We start from the raw sequence: 16,572 nt of genomic DNA on the forward strand, positions 1-16,572 counted from the left end.
CACGAGCTGAGTTTTATGCGAGCCCAGCACGCCGCCGCTGACCCCGTGCTGACCCCTCACTGGCCCTGTGCTGACTGGAAAAGTTCAGCCAGTGACAGGAGTGAGTGGTTGCCACGGATACTGTGTGGCTGCAGGGCCACAGGCCTTCCTGCTGGCCTCTGGGGACAGGCCGGCTGCACCTGCCCCAGGGTGCTGCGGCTCAGGCTCTGGGGGCGGAGCCGGGAAGGGGTGTGGTCAGTTCCGGAAGGTGCGGCAGACTGGGACCCTGCGCTGTGTGGAGGAGGCAGCGAGGGTCCCTGGTCTCGGGTGCCCGAGTGCAGGAGGGGGCTCCACAGGACACGGGGTTGGCTGTAGGTCAGGACCCACGGCCTTCCTTCAGGGCCTGCAGCTCGGGCTGAGAGGTTCACACAGCGCACGGGACCCCGAGTGGCCCCCTCTCTGCCCTGGTCCCCAGGGGCCCAGGTTCGGTACCAGCCCGGCCCTGGCACGTCCAGGCCCCTGTCCGGTCACCGCTTCCTCCAAAGGCTGGTCAGAGGGGATGCGGTGCCCGCCTGTTCCGTCTCTCCGCACTGCCTGAGCCCCATGGGAGCACAGTCCCATGTCCCTGGTTCCCATGGGCGTCACCCGAGGGGGTCGGCCCGAGTGTGGCCACACTGTCGCTGGTCAGGGGCTGGAGGGGTGATGGAGCTTTTGTGCAACTGGGCGTTGCCGTGGCACTCGGGAATATGTCCACCGTGCTGGTCAGAGTCAGTCTGGGCAGCAGTGGGGCAGGACGCAGACCCAGGGACGGGTCCCCCCTGGATGGTCGGAGGAGCCCGGGCCCACGCGGTATGCGGAGGGGCCGGTCCCAGGCAGCCAGGACCCTGATGGCCTCACACTTGAAGACAAAAGTGATGCACAGCTCGTGGCCGAGAGCCGTGTCCTGGGGCGGCAGGGTCGGTCCGGGACGGCCTCCCGTGTCCCCGAGCTCTCTGGGGCCCCAGGGACCTCAGGGACCCCGGCGGCTGTCGGCCGCGACGTGGAGGCGCTGCGATCGTCCCCCGTCTAGAAACACCTCCTCCCTGCGCTCCCTGCGCCGGGCCACGGCCGGGCCCGCCCGCCTCTCCTCGTGGTTTTCCCTGCTGACCCGCATCTGTGTTTATTACGGCCACGTGGGCACGAAGGCGTGTGCGGCTGTCCCACGTGTGGGCAGTGCACTCCTGAGGGTTCGCAGAGCCCGAATGCAGACCAGGGTCCCGGAAGACCCGGAGGCAGGGCGTGAGCTCGGTCCCCGGCGGGGAGGGTCTGTCGCCGCCTCTGCTGAGTTCCGCACTCAGTCCTGGGGGGGTGGGGGGAGCAGCCCACGGGGTCCCCGAGCCCCCGTCCGTGTGCCTGGGGTGGGGGGGTCGCTGTCTCCGCGCCAGGACCAGCCTTGTCCTCCAGGCGCTGGCTCGGCTGAGGGTGTCTCAGGGGCCGAGGGGCCTCCGGTTTGGTGGGGTCTCCTCTGCCCCGGCCGCTCACCATGTACCCTGCTCCCGGACGGACCCCCCGCCAGTCTGGTCTTCGTCTTCATCTCCCCCACCCTGAACGTCGTAAACCCTGCCACCTGCTGTCTTCTGGGCACTGTTCACGCCGCCTCTCGAGGTTTGTGGGAGGAAGGAGCTGGGGAGGATCCCGAAATAATAATAAACATGTTGTGCACAGAAATTCCGTCATTCCAGCCACGGCCCCTGGTTTTTCACGTGCATTCAGTACCTTTGAGTTCAGTTGAGTCGCGTTGAAGAAACCGGCCGTGGAAGGGCCAGGTTTGGGGAGACGTCAGCTGAAGGCGGCTCCTTCGGTCAGTGTCTCGTGCGGGGTGAGGCGGTGTTCAGAGCGCCCTGGTCCCCCCGTCCCCCCCCCCGCAGCCCCCTCTGTCTGCCCGGTGACCCTGCCACACGTCTAGCTCTGCGGCTCGGTGTCGGCCCCTGACTGGCCACCTGCGTCTGCACCCACGTGCGTCTGCACCCATGTGCTGGGCTCTGTCTGCGGGCGGCCCGTCTACTGGGCACCGAATGCAATGATGGGCCTGTCGGCTTCTGGGCCCCGGGCTGAGCCCCTGACCCCAAAACTCGGGGAGTGGCCCAGACACTTGGCAGTCGGAGCAATGGTCACCCCGAGTCCTCCTTCCCCAACGGCACCCGCCCACCCGCAGCAGCCCCCCATCCAGCTGTCCTGTGGGGGCCGGAGCCGCAGGCTCACCGTTCAGTGGCCGCAAAGGGGCTGCTTGGTCAGCGCCTGTTAAACACTCAAGTGACCGACGTGGCTGACCACTGGCTGCGAGAACGTGAGCCACACACGGGGCGGCGGAAGACACCTCCGTGCACCCCAGTTGGTGGGTTCTGTGCCGCGCCGGCGCTGGAACAGAGCCTCTGCCGGCGCACAACACAAGTCCTGCTTGCTCTCTCGGCGTGCGAGAGGCGGCCTTAATGAAGATGCAAATCATTTCACCGCAGCCGAGAGTTGGTGGAGAGCCGTGAGGTCACCCCCCGAGTTGGCCTGGCGGGGGCTGCCTCGTAGCACCCCCGGCCGCTCGGGCCGCCGTTCAGTCGTCGAGTGCACCCCTCCTCGGCGTCCAGTCGGTGCCGCTGCGGTCCTCACTCTCACCGGGCTTTTGTGGGGCGCCGGTGCCGGCAGCTGTGGGTGATTGTGGATGTCCGTCTGCACCCCCTTTTCTTCGCTTAAAACCGCAGAAACTTACTTCGTTCCGGAGGCCGGCAGTCCAACATCCAGGTGTCAGGCCAGGCCGGAGGCTGCAGGGCCCCGCGCCCCCCGAAAGGCCCGGACACCCTGGACCAGGCCTGCCCCCTGCAGTGCAGCCCCAGGCTGCATGTCGGTCCCTCCGCACACCCCTGCACCATCGCCGCGGCAACAGCCCCCCACGGCCACACTTTTCCAGAATTGCTTTAGATGCTTCTGAGTTTTTACCTTTCACCTTGAATTTGAGCGGGCGCTTACATTACTGACTCAAGACGTCAGCTCCTCCCTAAGGGGTGGGCTCTGTGCTGCGAGGTGCCCCTTGGCCCAGTCCCGGCCTCGCCCACAGATTCTGTGGGGTGCACTCACCCGGCCGCCTGCTGCAGTGAGTGCTGGGACTTCCAGTTCGGTCCCCTTGTGGCTGGAGAGCTCACCATGTGGTGGGGATTCTTCTAAACATGCTGGGTTTGTTTGGTGGCCACAGGAAGCTTGGTGCTCGGTCAGACACGTCCGGTCCACTTCCGCGGAGAGCTGGAGCGCGGCCAGGCTGCCGACGCCATCTCTGGTGCCGGCCCCGGGCTCCCCAGGGCGGCCGCACTCTCGGGGGGCACCTGGGCGCATGTCGAAGGCTCAGCTCTTCCTTCCTGGTGACTAACCTGATCGAGGGTCACTCCGGGTGCCTGCCAGTCCACGCCTCCCCATGCGGAGCCACCGCCCGGGTCTCAGCACAACGTAAATCACATCCCTGTTCGTGCAGAAGCATCCGTGTGAACACAGGGTCGGCGTGTTGCTGGGGAATCATCGCAGACACGCCGCACGAGGGCGGGACCCTCGGGTCAGATGGCAGGGATGCCGGGCGGGCGCACGGAGGGCCGCTGCGTCTGGAGAGCTGGGGGCATGTCTTACCACGGCCTGAGGAGCCAGACATGGGGGAGGGGGTGGGGGGGATCCTGTGACTCAGACACACACGTCGGAGAAGCATTTTGTCTTGTCGTAAACTAGGACCGAGTCTGTGAATCACACACGATTACTAAATTGGCTCAAAATAACCGGGTTTTCCTGAAAACATGACGAATGTGAAAACAACCCGGTAAACATCATGAGAGAAACTCCGTCCGTGGTGGGAGCGAGCGCCGCCCCAGCGCCCGTGCAGCAGCCTCCCCCAACGGCGGCCGGCACCGGAGCTCAAGGCCTATCTGGGTTCCGGAGGCTGGAAGTCCGAGGTCCGGGCATCGCCAGGGTGGGGCCCTTCCCGGCCGGGAGGAAGACTCTGCCCCATCTGCCCCGGCCCCCCTGGCCTGCTGGCCGCTCTTGGCCTCCTCGGCCCGTGGGAGAAGCAGCATGTGTCTTCCTGTGGCCGTCTCCCTGTGAGCCTCCAAATTCCCCCTCTTCTCAGCACTCGGGCCCTGCTGGACCAGGGCCCACCCTGGTGACCTCATTCCCACTTGACCGGCTCTGCGAGGGCCGTGTCTCCAAATAAGGCCACGCTCCGAGGCACTGGGGGGGACCTCGGCGTCAGAGTTTAGGGGACACAGTGGAACCCATAACCACCCCTGCTGGACCGTGTTGGACGGAGTTGGGTGCAGGAGTGAGGAGTTTTAATTTCTCTAAGACTCTTTCAGAAGGAAAGGGGTCTTTCTGTTTGTTCCCAGAGACTTTCATTCTTGCTACATGTTTTCATTTTAACTGGAGCTGGAGGAGGAGGAGGTGCAGGGCAGGCGTCTGTGCATGGCTTTGTCCCGAGCGCGTGGGCCCAGGGTCCGAGCCCCCCGCTGGCTCTGCCTGAGGGCGGACCCCGCGGGGCCAGCGGGCAGCTCAGCCTCTGGCCGCGCATCGTGAGCTCCGGGCTGGCCTGGGCAGTGCATTCAGGTCCTTGCTGTGTCTCCAAAAACTCACCAGCTGTTTTGCCAGCGCCCGTTTAACCGCCCCCGCCCCCAAACGCCTGGTCAGGAGGAGGCTGAGATGTGCAGGTTAGCCTCACTGGCCCTCCACCTGCTGCACGGCCGCGCCGAGAAAACACTTCGCATGCGTGGGCGGCGAGCATGCGCCGTCGGGCTGACGCTGCCCACGGTGGAGTCCCCGAGCGCATGCGCGGCAGCCCGGGTTCGCCATTGCTCCTCGGCTCGGACTGGAGGTTTTCCCGGGGCCGCGGGGGGAGGGCAGTTGGGGTGGTCGTCGTCCCCCAGAACGGCTGCTTCCTCAGACCCGCGCGGTGGGGTGGCGTCGCCCTGCGGTTCCGGCGAAGACCCCGGTCTCGGGCGGCCTCAGCCGGACGCGGTTCTTCCCATCGTGGCCCCGTGGCTCGGACGCGTCCTCGCCGCTCTGAGACCGCGCGGCCGCGGCCGCGGCTGCGGCTGCGCAGGTGGGCGGGGACGCCTCTCTCACTTCCCGTCTCGTGCCCCCGCAGGGACCTCCGCTTCAACCGGATCCGAGAGATCCAGCCCGGAGCGTTCCGGAAGCTGAGGAACCTGAACACGCTGTGAGTGCGCATGCCCGCTCGGCGACGCCCGGCCGAGTGCGGAGCCCGGGGGTGGGGGGGGGGCATGGCGTTCCCCACGGCCCCGGGGACGGGCCGCGGTGGCTGCGCTCTGACCCCCGGACCCTCCCCCGCAGGCTGCTGAACAACAACCAGATCCGGAGCATCCCCGGCGGGGCCTTCGAGGACCTGGAGAACCTGAAGTATCTGTAAGTGCGCCGCCCTCGGCGCTCTGCCGCCGGCTCGCGGGGTCGGTGCCTGGGCCGCGCGGCCACCAGGTCCGTTCTGTCCCGGTTCGCCAGCGACGGTAGAAACGCCCCTTTGAAAGGGGCTCCATGCCCAGTAGGTGGGCCCGGCGCTGGCCTGGGTTCTGGCGAGAGCTGGGCCAGGCTCGCCCGCGGAGCCCCAAGCACAGGCGGCCGAGGGGCGTTCAAAGCCGCCGGAGGAAACCGTTCTGGACGCCGTGACGCCCCCTGCTGGGCCGGGGCCGCGGGTGCAGTCCGTCGCCGTGTGCGCCAGTGACGGGGTCTGATTGGCTCGGGCGCTTCGTGGGGGGGCGGGGCTCCGGCGGCCTTTCCGGCGGGAAACTCGAGATGCGCCGCCCGCCCCCCTGCACGTGGTCGCTCCGCCGCGGCTGACCCCCCTCCGTGACTTCGCCTCTTCCTGGTGTGCCGTGGCTAAATTTTATCTGACTCTTGAAACTGGATTGTGAGTAATTGATTTATCAGCATTGGAATCCTCTGCCTGTGGGAGTGAGTTTTGCGGTTTGGGGAGGGACCTCCCCGAGAAGCTGTGTCTTCCTGCCTCGGGGGGGGGGCACTAACCGTGCAACCGCGCCGGAGAGAAGGGGGTCAGGGTGGGGGGGGAGAGAGGGGGGGGGAGAGGGCGAGAGCGCCGCCCTGCAGGGCACGCGCTCAGGGCCCGGCCGGCAGGAGTGCGTGCCGTGTGCCGCCTGTGGGACTTAGACTCTCTCCGAGCAGAGCCGTTCTGTTGAGGGATTTACACCAGTGTTTTGTTTTGTTTTGTTTCATAGCTTTATGTCCCGGGTGTGAGCCGGAATCTTGAGGTCGGTCTTTACGCACAGTCCCGCTGCCGGTGCGGACGCGTTGTTGCTCAGAACCGGTCTGATCTCGAGCCAGTGGGTCTGACCGCAGGGCCGCCGGGGCGTCGGTGCACTGAGATGCGTCCTCCTCCTCCGTGAGGACGCGTGAGGGTGTCCCGTGCGACCGTTCTCTTTCGGCGCAGCGCGCTCCTCCTCAGTTCTGCGGGAGGGCCGCTCCGTCTCCCGCCCCCCGTGCGGGAATGGGGGGCAGGCCTCCTGTTTCTCTTCTTAGTTTTGTTTCTTTGCTTTGCTGCTGCTTTTTTGTAATTGTAACTTCTGAGCAAATACAGGAGCAAGCTTGGCTCTTGGTGCCCAGACTCAGTGGCGCACGGCCGGCCAGCGCTCACTGTGCGTGTTTAGCGTGTTTTCGTTGTATGTTCAGTTCGGTTTGAATTCCCTCAGAGCACCTCACTGTTCACTTGGCCCATCTAGGCGGCGATGAGGAGTTTGGGGCGCTTCACCTGCCCCTGCCCCTGCAGAGGGCCTCTTACAGCCCTCCACTGCCCCGCCCCCCAGCCCCCCTCCACCCCCTCTGCCGTCCACCCTCATGGGCTGGGCAAGTCCCGCGGCAGGTGCACTGGGAGTGGCAATGGGCACAGCAGAGCTCAGGAAAGGGTGGGCGTGGACCAGCTGAGCGGGGACAGGCGGCGAGCGGCCGGGGAGCTGGACGCCTCGAGGTCCAGCCGCTCCCAGGCCCCAGCCCCTCCCCCCAGCCCCTCGGCCCTGCAGAAGCCCGGGTTGGGGCCACGTGTCGGCCCAGCCCGAGCGTGCTCGCAGCGGCCGAGGGTCCCGTCTGCTGGAAGCCCGTTACTTCCTAACCTCTCCTAGCGACGGAACTCACTCTCGGGACAGTGGGGCGTCATCTTCGATTCACCACTAGAAGGCGACCGCTACCCACTTCTTCAGGAGACGCGTTAGGTTCCTTACCGACTCGCGTGCGCACTGGCTCCTTCCGTCCAGTGGTTCCGAGCGCTTTTCCCAGCAGCCCTTCGCACTCGCTTCCGAAGCCGCGAGCCAGCTGACGTTCTGCTTTGCAGCCCCCTCCGGGCCTCGCTCACATGCCGGGCCGCGCTCTGAGCTTCTCGGGGGCCTGTTCAGCTCCACGATGCGGGGAGGCACTGCCGTCCTCTCCGTGCTGCAAGGAGGAAACCCAGCCAGGAGGGTCGCTCTCGCGCTGCAGGCTGTGCGGCTACTGCGTGGCCATCGGGGTCAGCCCCACGGGCCGGACCAGGGAGCCGGGGGCCAGGCCTCTGTGGCGGGAACGGGACGGGCCCCGGGCGGGGACGTCTGACCAGTGTGCGTTCAGGCTTGTGGCCCACGGGGAGGCACGCTCGGCAGATTCACACCGGGTGGGGGCGGAGGGGACAGTGAAGGTGGCGGCACGGGCCCTGCACCAACACTGTCAGTCACAGTGCAGGGAGACCCCTGTCTTTTGGGAAACCAAGGGGGCAATGTCACTGGGGCCGGGGACAGTGTTGTCCTCTCGCTGGAATAGGTGGGGGAGTCAGAGGGGAAGCTCCTGCTGAGGCCAGAATGAGGAGGGGCTGGTGTGCTCCATCCCCCCCCCCCACCGTAGCACTGGGAAGCCCCCAGGGCAGATGTCCGAGTCCCGGACTCCCCAGGGACTCCTCAGGGCTCTCCAGGTTGGATTACAGATGCCCGAGGGCTGCGCTGGGAGCGAGTCCTGCTCAGACGGGTGGACAGGCCGCCCCATCCCCGTCGGGCCGTGCCGGGCCGGGTGGCTGGCGCCTGGCCCTGCTCTAACGCTCCCTGTTTCTTGTTTCAGCTATCTGTACAAGAATGAGATCCAGGCGATTGACAGGCAAGCCTTTCAGGGACTTTCCTCCCTAGAGCAACTGTAAGTGGCCCGCACGCGCCCTCTGCTTCTTCAGGCCCCGCGCCCCTCGCAGGGACGCCAACCGCTGGCTGTTGCATGACGCATGCTGTTCGCGGGGGGTGTCGGGAGTGCGTGCTCGCTGGCGGATGGGCCCCGCCCGCCCCATGTGGCTCCGAGGCCATCTGTCCGCCCCCTCCGTCCGTCGTGGGTTTTCCCAGTCTCCCCCGCTGTCCCCCCGCCCTGCGTTGGCAACACAGAACAGGAAGACCAGTGGGCCCGTGCCCCTGGTGCTGCAGTGTAAGGGAGACACAGACTTTCCAGCCCGTTTGAGCGAGTGCAGGTCCTTGGGGGAGAGAGTGGGGGCCGAGGGGGGCCGGCAGGCGGTGGTGCTCGTCCCGTTTCCTGTTTGGGAGTCTGCTGCTCTCTGCCGCTTCCTCCTTCACAAGTGATGTCATCGCCGGGGAGAGAACAGACTTTCCACTCGGCGTGTATGTGTGGGCCTCTGTTTGTCTGGCTGCACGGGAATTCCTGCTTTGCTGTGGAGTCAGCGTGTTTGTTTTTAAGCAGAGTTCCTGGTGAAAGGCGTTTTTCTGGTTGGTTTGCTTGGCCGGTCACCTCTCGGTCACTGAGTCGGCACCGTTCCGGAGAGCTCTGAGCTGCCGGAGTTTCACTGGCAGGGACGGGAGGCAGCTGGGCTGCGGCCACGTCAGGCCCCGCCCGGCGGCCTCGGCTGGGTCTGCGCGCGCCTGGCAGGGCCCGGAGGCGGCTCGGGGCAGAGCCGGCCGGGCTCTCCCAGAACCCGGGGCACTCGTGTTTCCCGAGAAGCACGTGTCCCATCCAGCAAGAGCCGCTGTCCCACGCTGGCGTGCGCGGCCTGGGCTCTGCTGGCACTCGGTCTGCAGGAGGTCGTGAGGCCTCTGCTTGCGGCGGGCGGGGTGGGGGTTGGGGAGCAGAGTTCCGGTCACCGCGGGAACATGGAAATATCTGGAAGACATCCAGGCGGAGGGAGAGGTTACCCAGGGGCCTGTTCTGGTGTGCAGTGTGCTCGCAGTGGAGCAGGGGCAGCGAGGTCCCTGGAGCAGAAACGACCGAGAACTGGGGCGCTCGTCCACCGCGTGGGGGCGAGCCGAGCTGCTCTGAAGGAAGGGGGAGGCAGCGGGTCGGCGTCCCGGGGGCCTGAGCAGGACTTCCTGGCGGCCATCCCGGAGGTGGGGGTGTCCCTGGGCCGGGTTCCCTGGAAACTGAGGTTAGGGCCGGGGGTCTGTGCCGCGGGGACTTCAGCCCCGTCTGGATCACCGAGCCTTGGGGTGGGGGTGGAGACCCGGACGGACGCCCACCCTCGGGGAGGCCCCAGGCGGGGACACGGGCATCCCCCCCAGAGCTCGGGTCAGGTGTCTCCCTGCGGTGTGTAGAGGGCTGTGGTCCGGGTGGGCACGTCTCCGCTGACCCCACCCCCATCCCGGGATGGGGGGCCCACACCCCCGTGAAGGGCGGCACTCGCCCCATCGGTGGGGGACACTGGAAGGGCCGAGCCCCTGGAGTGGGGGTCGGTGGGGCGCAGGGAGGGTAAGGCCCTGTGTGGGGGCCACCCGGGAGGCTGGGGCCATGGGCAGTGCACGTGCCTGGCCGCGGCTGGGAAGCGGGGGCTAGAGCTGGGGGCTCACTTCCCGTCGGTGGTCCCTGCCTCCCTCCGCCGTGGGCCGGCGTGGCTGGCGGCCCCATCTGCCCCCACCGTGGCAGCCCGGCTGTGACGGTTCTCAGCGTGTCCCGGGCAGGACTCCGCGTCCCGCCGACCGACCCTCCTCCTGCCCAGCCGTGGGTGCGGGACTAGAGCGCCCCCCCTCCCGTCCCCTCGGCCGGCTTCTCCTGGGTCCCCCGTCCTCCCTGCCCAGCTGGCCCCAGACCCCCCTGAGCATCACCGCCGAGCGTGTCTGTCCACGTGTCTGTGCCTGGCGTCTGCGCCCCGACCGCCCAGGCCCAGAGGCTGCTCCTGCTCTGGGAGATTCTCGCCCAACTCCAGCTCCCCGGGTGCCGCCGGGGGCGGGGCTGCAGGAGGCCTGAGGCCTGCCGGTGCCCGACTGTGGTCCGTCCTCACCCCACTTCTCAGAGACGCGGGGTCCCTTGTCGGTGGGTCATCCTGGAGAGCCGGCCGGGGGAGACCTGGGCACCAGGACGGGCACAGACGGCTGGCGTCTGGGGACCTTGGAGTCACGGAGATTTGGAGAAGTCCGAGTCTGCGATGATGGACGGAGGGTGGGCTCTGAGAAGGCTTCTGGTGTGCACTCTCGGGAGAGACCTGGCCTGCGGTGACCGTCACGCCCTCGGCGCCCCGCGTCTCTCGAGGAGGCCGATGTGTGAACTCATGCTCCATGTGGGGGACACGGGCCGAGACCCCTTCGCTGTGTGGGTGGAAGGGGCTCTTGGCAGATGCGCCCCACAGGGGACTCAAGGTGTTTTACTTCGAGGGGAAAAACCCACCGTTTTCAAAGTGAGAAGAGCAACGCTCAGGAACGTTAGAAGGAGACGCTGAAATGCAGGGACGGCCCCTCCGGACGGGCCGTCTGCGGGGACGTGGGAGGAAGTGCTCCCCTGGGGCTGGGGGGGGGCGGGCGCCCGCCCTGCATGGCTCCGCAGCCGCTTCTGTGACCGACGGCATGTGTGAACAGGCCCCCGAGCCCCTGCGTGCGCTAGAAGGTGTGGGCACACCCGCAGAGGTGCTCTGACCTGGGCCAGGCCGACTGTCTTCCTAGAAGGGCCCGGGCGTTTCGGAAGTGGGTCAGTGGGGCTGAGCGGCCGCCCGCCCCGTGCCAGGAGCCCGGCCAGGTGTCCGGGCCGCAGTGACCTGGTTCTCCCTCAAGGTCGTCAAGCCCGGGCCCGCTGCCACTCGTGCCCGACTGTCTCTCTGGTCGTTTGGTGGTGACCTCGCAGCATGGAGACCCCAGAGTCCCCTGCTGGCTTGTGCGTGTGCGTTTGAAGTGGCTTTAGAAAAAAGCTCTGAGCCGAGAATCTAGACCCGTGAAACGTAACAGTTGAAATCACTGACGGTGCTTCTCTCTTTCTGTTCTTAACCTTCCCAGGTACCTGCACTTCAACCAGATAGAAACCCTGGACCCCGAGTCCTTCCGGCACTTGCCGAAGCTGGAGAGGCTGTGAGTCTGGCTCTGCTCCTGCCCTTGACCGCCTTCCCGGCCGGTCTGGTGGGAGGGTCGCGGTCGCTGTCTGTCGGGAACCCCGGCGGCGGTCTCACTGCCATGTCTGTGCCCCTCGCCCAGCGAGTCAGCCGCCAGGGTTCCAATGTCCTCCACGCCTGGGAAGGGGGACGGGGCAAGCCAGCACCCCCGCCTTCCCTGCCTGGGCCCCTACCCTCGTCGCTCGGCGGCTGTGCTCGCTCCTGCGCGTCCGGGGCACCGGCTTCCAGCTCGTTCTCCTGTTGTCTTGTCACCAGGTTCCTGCACAACAACCGCATCACACACTTGGTCCCAGGGACGTTCAACCACTTGGAGTCCATGAAGAGACTGTGAGTGTGGCCGCTGCGCGCCGGTCCTCCCCCGGGGGGGCCTGTGTGTCTGGCTCACCGCTCTGCCTGCAGGTGGGGGCCCCGTCCCTCAGAGGGGCTGCCTGGTCCGAGGGGGCCCGGCGTGTGCTGGGGTATTGGTGCCCGCTGCTCCCCACAGCCTCCCCCACCCCTTGAGGGTCAGGGGACAGGGTTGGGAGGGATGTTCTGTCTGCACCCAGCCCCGCAGACACCACCATGGGGGGTCACCAGAGAAACGACCACTCGGGTCCTGGGAAAGGCAGGTGGCAGGGGTCCCGGCCGCAGTCTCCCCAGGCCTGGGCCTGCCGTGTGGACTCGGAGGGTGCCGATCTCAGCTCCCCGCACGGGACTCCCCACTGCTCGGCCCTGGGCCAGGACAGAGGCAGCACCTGCCCCAGCAGGTCTCCCCTCGAGCCCCTCCCGCCAGCCAGCCAGCCACCCCTGCTCTGTAAGGAGGGGCCGCCCTCACAGCCGTGGTGCCCAGGCCCCTGCCTGGCAGTGACTCTCACCAACCGCCATGCGGCATAGCCAGGGGTCTTGTGGGCGGTGGGGCCCCACGGGGGTGGCACTGCTGTGGGTGGAGGTGCTACACCCCCTCGGCAACCATCGGGAACAGGGCAGCTTTGGAAATGAACCCCACGTGGGTCACATCCGCAGTTGGGGCGTCCCAGGGTCGCTAGGGTCACGCGGGGCGGCGTGCACTGGCAGCGCCACCGTGCGGCGGCTCAGGGTTGGTGACGGTCCGGCGGGCCCGCCCCTCACAGGCGCCTGGACTCGAACGCCCTGCACTGCGACTGCGAGACCCTCTGGCTGGCGGACCTGCTGCAGACGTACGCCCGTTCCGGGAACGCGCAGGCCGCCGCCACCTGTGAGCACCCGCGCCGCCTGCAGGGCCGGTCAGTGGCCACCATCACGCCAGAGGAGCTGGACTGTGGTGAGTGCGCCTGGGGCCGGCCTGACGAGGCACCCCACCCCCATCCCCCACCCCCCACCGTGCGGAGCCCTGCACTGGGCATCTGGGAGGCGCTGGCCGCGTGGCTCCTGGGCTGGGGTGTCCTCCTGTGCCCCAAAAGGTTAGGGCTCGATCCTGGCGGGGGGTGGGGGCACATACGGGGTGGGGGGCAGCCGAGTGAAGTTTCTATCTCCCTCCCTCTCTCTCTAAAATCGAGGAATATACCCTCGGTTGGGGATTTAAAAAAGCTATCTGTTAGTAAACTTGGGCTTTATGTTGAGGTTCTCCACAAAAAATGAATCTCCGCCATCGCCCAAGTGGCTCCCTGTCAGGCAGCTGCGTGGGAAGGGCCCGGGGCGGCGCCGTCTGGGTGCCCGATCGCCTCCCCGACCACTGAGGGGGGCACAGAGCCAGACCGGACGGCGGGGCGAGCCCCCCTCCCACACTCCGGAGGGGCTCAGCCTCTCCTTCCCACTCCGGCCCTCTCTGTGAAGCTGAAGCCTGTCTTTCCGTTCTTCCTTCACAACAACATCCTCACTTTTACACGTTAAAGGCAAACAGTGAAAATTAAGAACCAGTGCGGACACTGAGCCCAGGTCTGGCTGCTCGAAAGCCAATAATCAAGACGGGGCCGGCGAGGGGAGAGCCAGTCCGCTCGGTTCCCGCCACTGAGGAGACAGGGGGCTCCCCTCCCAGCGCCCACCTCCCCCCATCACGGCGCATGGAGGGCTTGAAAGTCCCTGTGGCCCGAGGAGCACAGTGCATCCCAAGGAGGACCTCGAACTGGCCCAGCGGGCGTCTGGGGGTCTGTCGGCCAGCCTCCCGGGGCCGGGGCGCCCGAAGGCGTCTATTTCTGCGGTCGGTCCCCGGAGTGCTCACACACGCTTGCTGTGTGTCCTCAAGATGCACACGAGTCCTGGCAGCGGCTGCAGGAAGAATGTGGAAGGGGTGGGCGGGTTGCATTTCGATCCATAAATAACCTTGCCGATGAGGTCACCACACTCCTCCCGCTCCGCCGTCCTTCCTGCTGCCCCGCCTGCCCGGCCGGCTCGCTGCCCTCAGGGCTGCGCTGGCTGGACAGGTGTGGTTCTCTGCTCCATCCCCACTGGAAACAGCTGTGCGGGGAGTGTGCACTCCGCACGGGGTCCGGCGCCCCGCAGTCCGGGGACCACTGGGGACCCTCTGACTCCAGGAGACTCGCCCCGTGTATGAGGCGGTCTCTCTGAGGGGAGGCCTGCCAGCCCCCTCGTGGGCATGCGTGTGGCTGAGACGCAGCGGGGACCCCTGATGGGCTCTCGGAGCGGATGGTCTGCTCGGGGTCTGGGTCCCCTCGGCGCCTGAGCCCCAGAAGGCCCCGTTCCTCGTTGGCACAGAGAGGCCCCGGATCACGTCTGAGCCCCAGGATGCCGACGTCACCTCGGGGAACACCGTGTTCTTCACCTGCAGAGCCGAGGGCAACCCCAAACCCGAGATCATCTGGCTGCGGAACAAGTAAGCGCGGGGTCGGACCGGCTGCTGCTGGTGGGCGGAGCCCGGGGTCTCTGCCCGCCCCCGCCCCCGCCCCGCAGCTGGGCCCAGGCCCTGTCCCTGCGTCGGTTCTGCTGCGAGTCGGTTCTGCTGCGAGTCGGCAGTGCGGCCGGGGCACGTGGCTGCCCTCGTGGGTGAGCCGGCCTGGCTACGCCGGCAGCAGCTTCCCCCACACTCTTCAGGCCAGGGTTTTGACCGGGCAGGCGCCCATCACCCTGCCCTTGGTCAGGGACGGGGGGCCCTGGTTCTCTGCCCACATGCTCTCCCTGGCCGGAGGCTGGGGTGTGTTCTGGGGGCTTTGCCCCTGGAGCATGGGGACCAGCCCTCACCAGATAGGGGTCCGGCTGCTGGGAGGGAGACCCTGGGAGCCTCGCTCAGGGGAGCACGGGCACGGAGCCCCTGCCTGTGTCCGGCTTTTCCCGGACACTTGGTCTCTCCGTGCTCCCCAGGCACCAGGGCGGGGAGCAGAGGGGTGGGGTGGCCTGGGCGGTGGGTCCAGCGTCTTCAGGGCCCATGGAGCCCACGAGGGTCTCGGGAACCGAGTCCTCAGACAGAAATCCGCATGGGGCCTGGCCACCGTCCCCTCCCATGATCCCTTGCACGGGGCCCGTGGCTCCGCCCACTCGGGAGCAGAGCCCCGGCAGCCATCTGGGCTCCGAGTCTCCGCTTCCAGCTCCCGGCCGAGCGCAGCAGTGACCCCGCAGGGAGGCCTGGGCGGACACGGGGCGCAGACGCCCACCCACCCTGCGCCCCCCGGCCCGGCCGGACCCCGGGAGTGCGGCTCCTGAGCGCGCAGGGTCTGCAGGGAAGGACGGGCGGGCGGGGCGAGTCGGCCCCAGGGGCCCTCGGGTGCAGAGCGTGGGGGTGCACTCGGCCCGAGGACGTGCGGGCGGCTCTGCACCTGGACCGGTGGTCACCGCTGGGCCGGCGGCCGGGGCGCTGGTGGCGGGGAGGTCGGGAGACGTAAAGTCGGGGTGCGCGGCGCAGGAGCCCCCCGGTCTGGAAGCGTGGAGCCGGTGGGGGGAGAAGAGGGAGCGGGGCTCAGCCCTTCCCGTCCCCGCTTGTGGGCGAACGGACTGGCACTGAGAGCGGACACCGCAGAGCCAGGCCTGCCGCCCGTGCCCTCCACCTGTGCGGGCGCCCCACCTGGGCGCCGGCGCTCCCCGTGGGCGCGCTTCCTGCCGGGGCTTGCCCCACCTGAGGGCCTGTCTCACCTGCGCGCCAGCCCCACCTGAGGGCCGGCCTCGCCGGCTGGCTCAGGGATATGTGGGAGGGACCGGGCCACGTCAGCGTCTCATTTATTTACGGGGCCCGTGGTGACAGTCCCCCGTGGGACTGAGACGTGGCGACAGCTGGCACAGCTGTGAGCCAGCGCGGAGCTCGCTCTGGGGCTGCCGCAGGGAGACAGAGTGTGAGGCAGGGGCAAGGGCCAGGCCGCCTGTTGGGCTCCGAGCCTGTGGGGGGTGCCCTGGGCCTCCGGCGGGGACCCCAGGGAGGCGCTCCCAGGCCACAGTGTCTCTGCTCCCTCGGTTCCCGGAGTCTTGTGCTCTAGTAACGAGGTTTCTGTCTGTCGAGTGGAACGGGTTGGGCAGAAACAAAGGAAAAGTGTTAAACGTCTGTTTGTTTCTTGTTCCTTTGGAATGAGAAGGAGTTCTCAGTGTTTCCGGGTTGCCCCTGGGAGGGATAAACAGATGGTAGGCTCAGTGGACACCGGCACTTGCCCCAGGAGCCCCGGCTCAGTCAGGGCTCGCTGGGCGGGCGGGTGGGCCCCTCGGGCACAGGCAGCCTCTCCAGCCGGGCGCCCACCGTCTGTCCCCGCAGCAACGAGCTGAGCATGGGGACGGACTCGCGCCTGAACCTGCTGGACGACGGGACCCTGATGATCCGAGACACGCAGGAGGCGGACCAGGGCGTGTACCAGTGCATGGCCAAGAACGCGGCCGGGGAGGTGAAGACGCAGGAGGTGACCCTCCGCTACTTCGGGGCTCCAGGTGCGTGGAGCGTGCATGCGAGAGCGTCCTCCCCGGTGGGCAGCGTCCTCCTCCCCCCGCCGCCCCCGCCCTGCGGCGGGAACGGACACTGCAGCCCCGGGCCCAGCTCCTGGAGCAGGGCGGCCCCCTGGCCTTTGACTCGCAGGGTCCTGGATTGTCCTGACCTTTGTGCCGGCCCCGCCGGCCCCCAATCCGGGACAGACCCTTGGAGTGGACCAACCAGCAGCCGTCCACCTGCAGGGCCCCTGCGAGACATCACTCCCGCGCCCCACCCCCACCCCCAACCCCTGCCATCACGCTGGTCTGAAGGCCCAGGTGCCGGTAGTTCCCATCTGGCAGGGGGCTCTTTGCTGTGCTAAGAGTTTGGTTATTGGGAAAAGCCAAAATCTGGACTTGGATGTAAAATCCCACGTGCAAAGCGTTGGTGCCTGATTTGC

At 67.5% G+C, this 16,572-nt stretch overlaps 1 protein-coding gene across 3 annotated transcripts in view; it reads left to right on the forward strand.

The window, feature by feature from the left end:
• The window catches only part of PXDN (peroxidasin), a 52,606-nt gene that overhangs the window by 13,403 nt on the left and 22,631 nt on the right, over positions 1–16,572 (forward strand). Inside the window, exons 2-9 of one of the 3 annotated variants that reach the window (XM_045844642.1) lie at positions 5,123–5,194; positions 5,329–5,400; positions 8,080–8,151; positions 11,208–11,279; positions 11,576–11,647; positions 12,430–12,599; positions 13,991–14,108; positions 15,966–16,135. In XM_045844642.1, the coding sequence (XP_045700598.1) occupies positions 5,123–5,194; positions 5,329–5,400; positions 8,080–8,151; positions 11,208–11,279; positions 11,576–11,647; positions 12,430–12,599; positions 13,991–14,108; positions 15,966–16,135 (818 nt within the window). Of the gene's footprint in view, positions 1–5,122; positions 5,195–5,328; positions 5,401–8,079; positions 8,152–8,590; positions 8,724–11,207; positions 11,280–11,575; positions 11,648–12,429; positions 12,600–13,990; positions 14,109–15,965; positions 16,136–16,572 lie in introns of those variants that run through there. The other 2 variants (XM_045844643.1, XM_045844644.1) reach the window with 2 other exon arrangements.

This window comes from Phyllostomus hastatus, unplaced genomic scaffold (genome assembly GCF_019186645.2).
Source record: "Phyllostomus hastatus isolate PE091 unplaced genomic scaffold, TTU_PhHast_1.1 phas_contig_402, whole genome shotgun sequence".
In the NCBI taxonomy this organism is placed as follows: domain Eukaryota; kingdom Metazoa; phylum Chordata; class Mammalia; order Chiroptera; family Phyllostomidae; genus Phyllostomus; species Phyllostomus hastatus.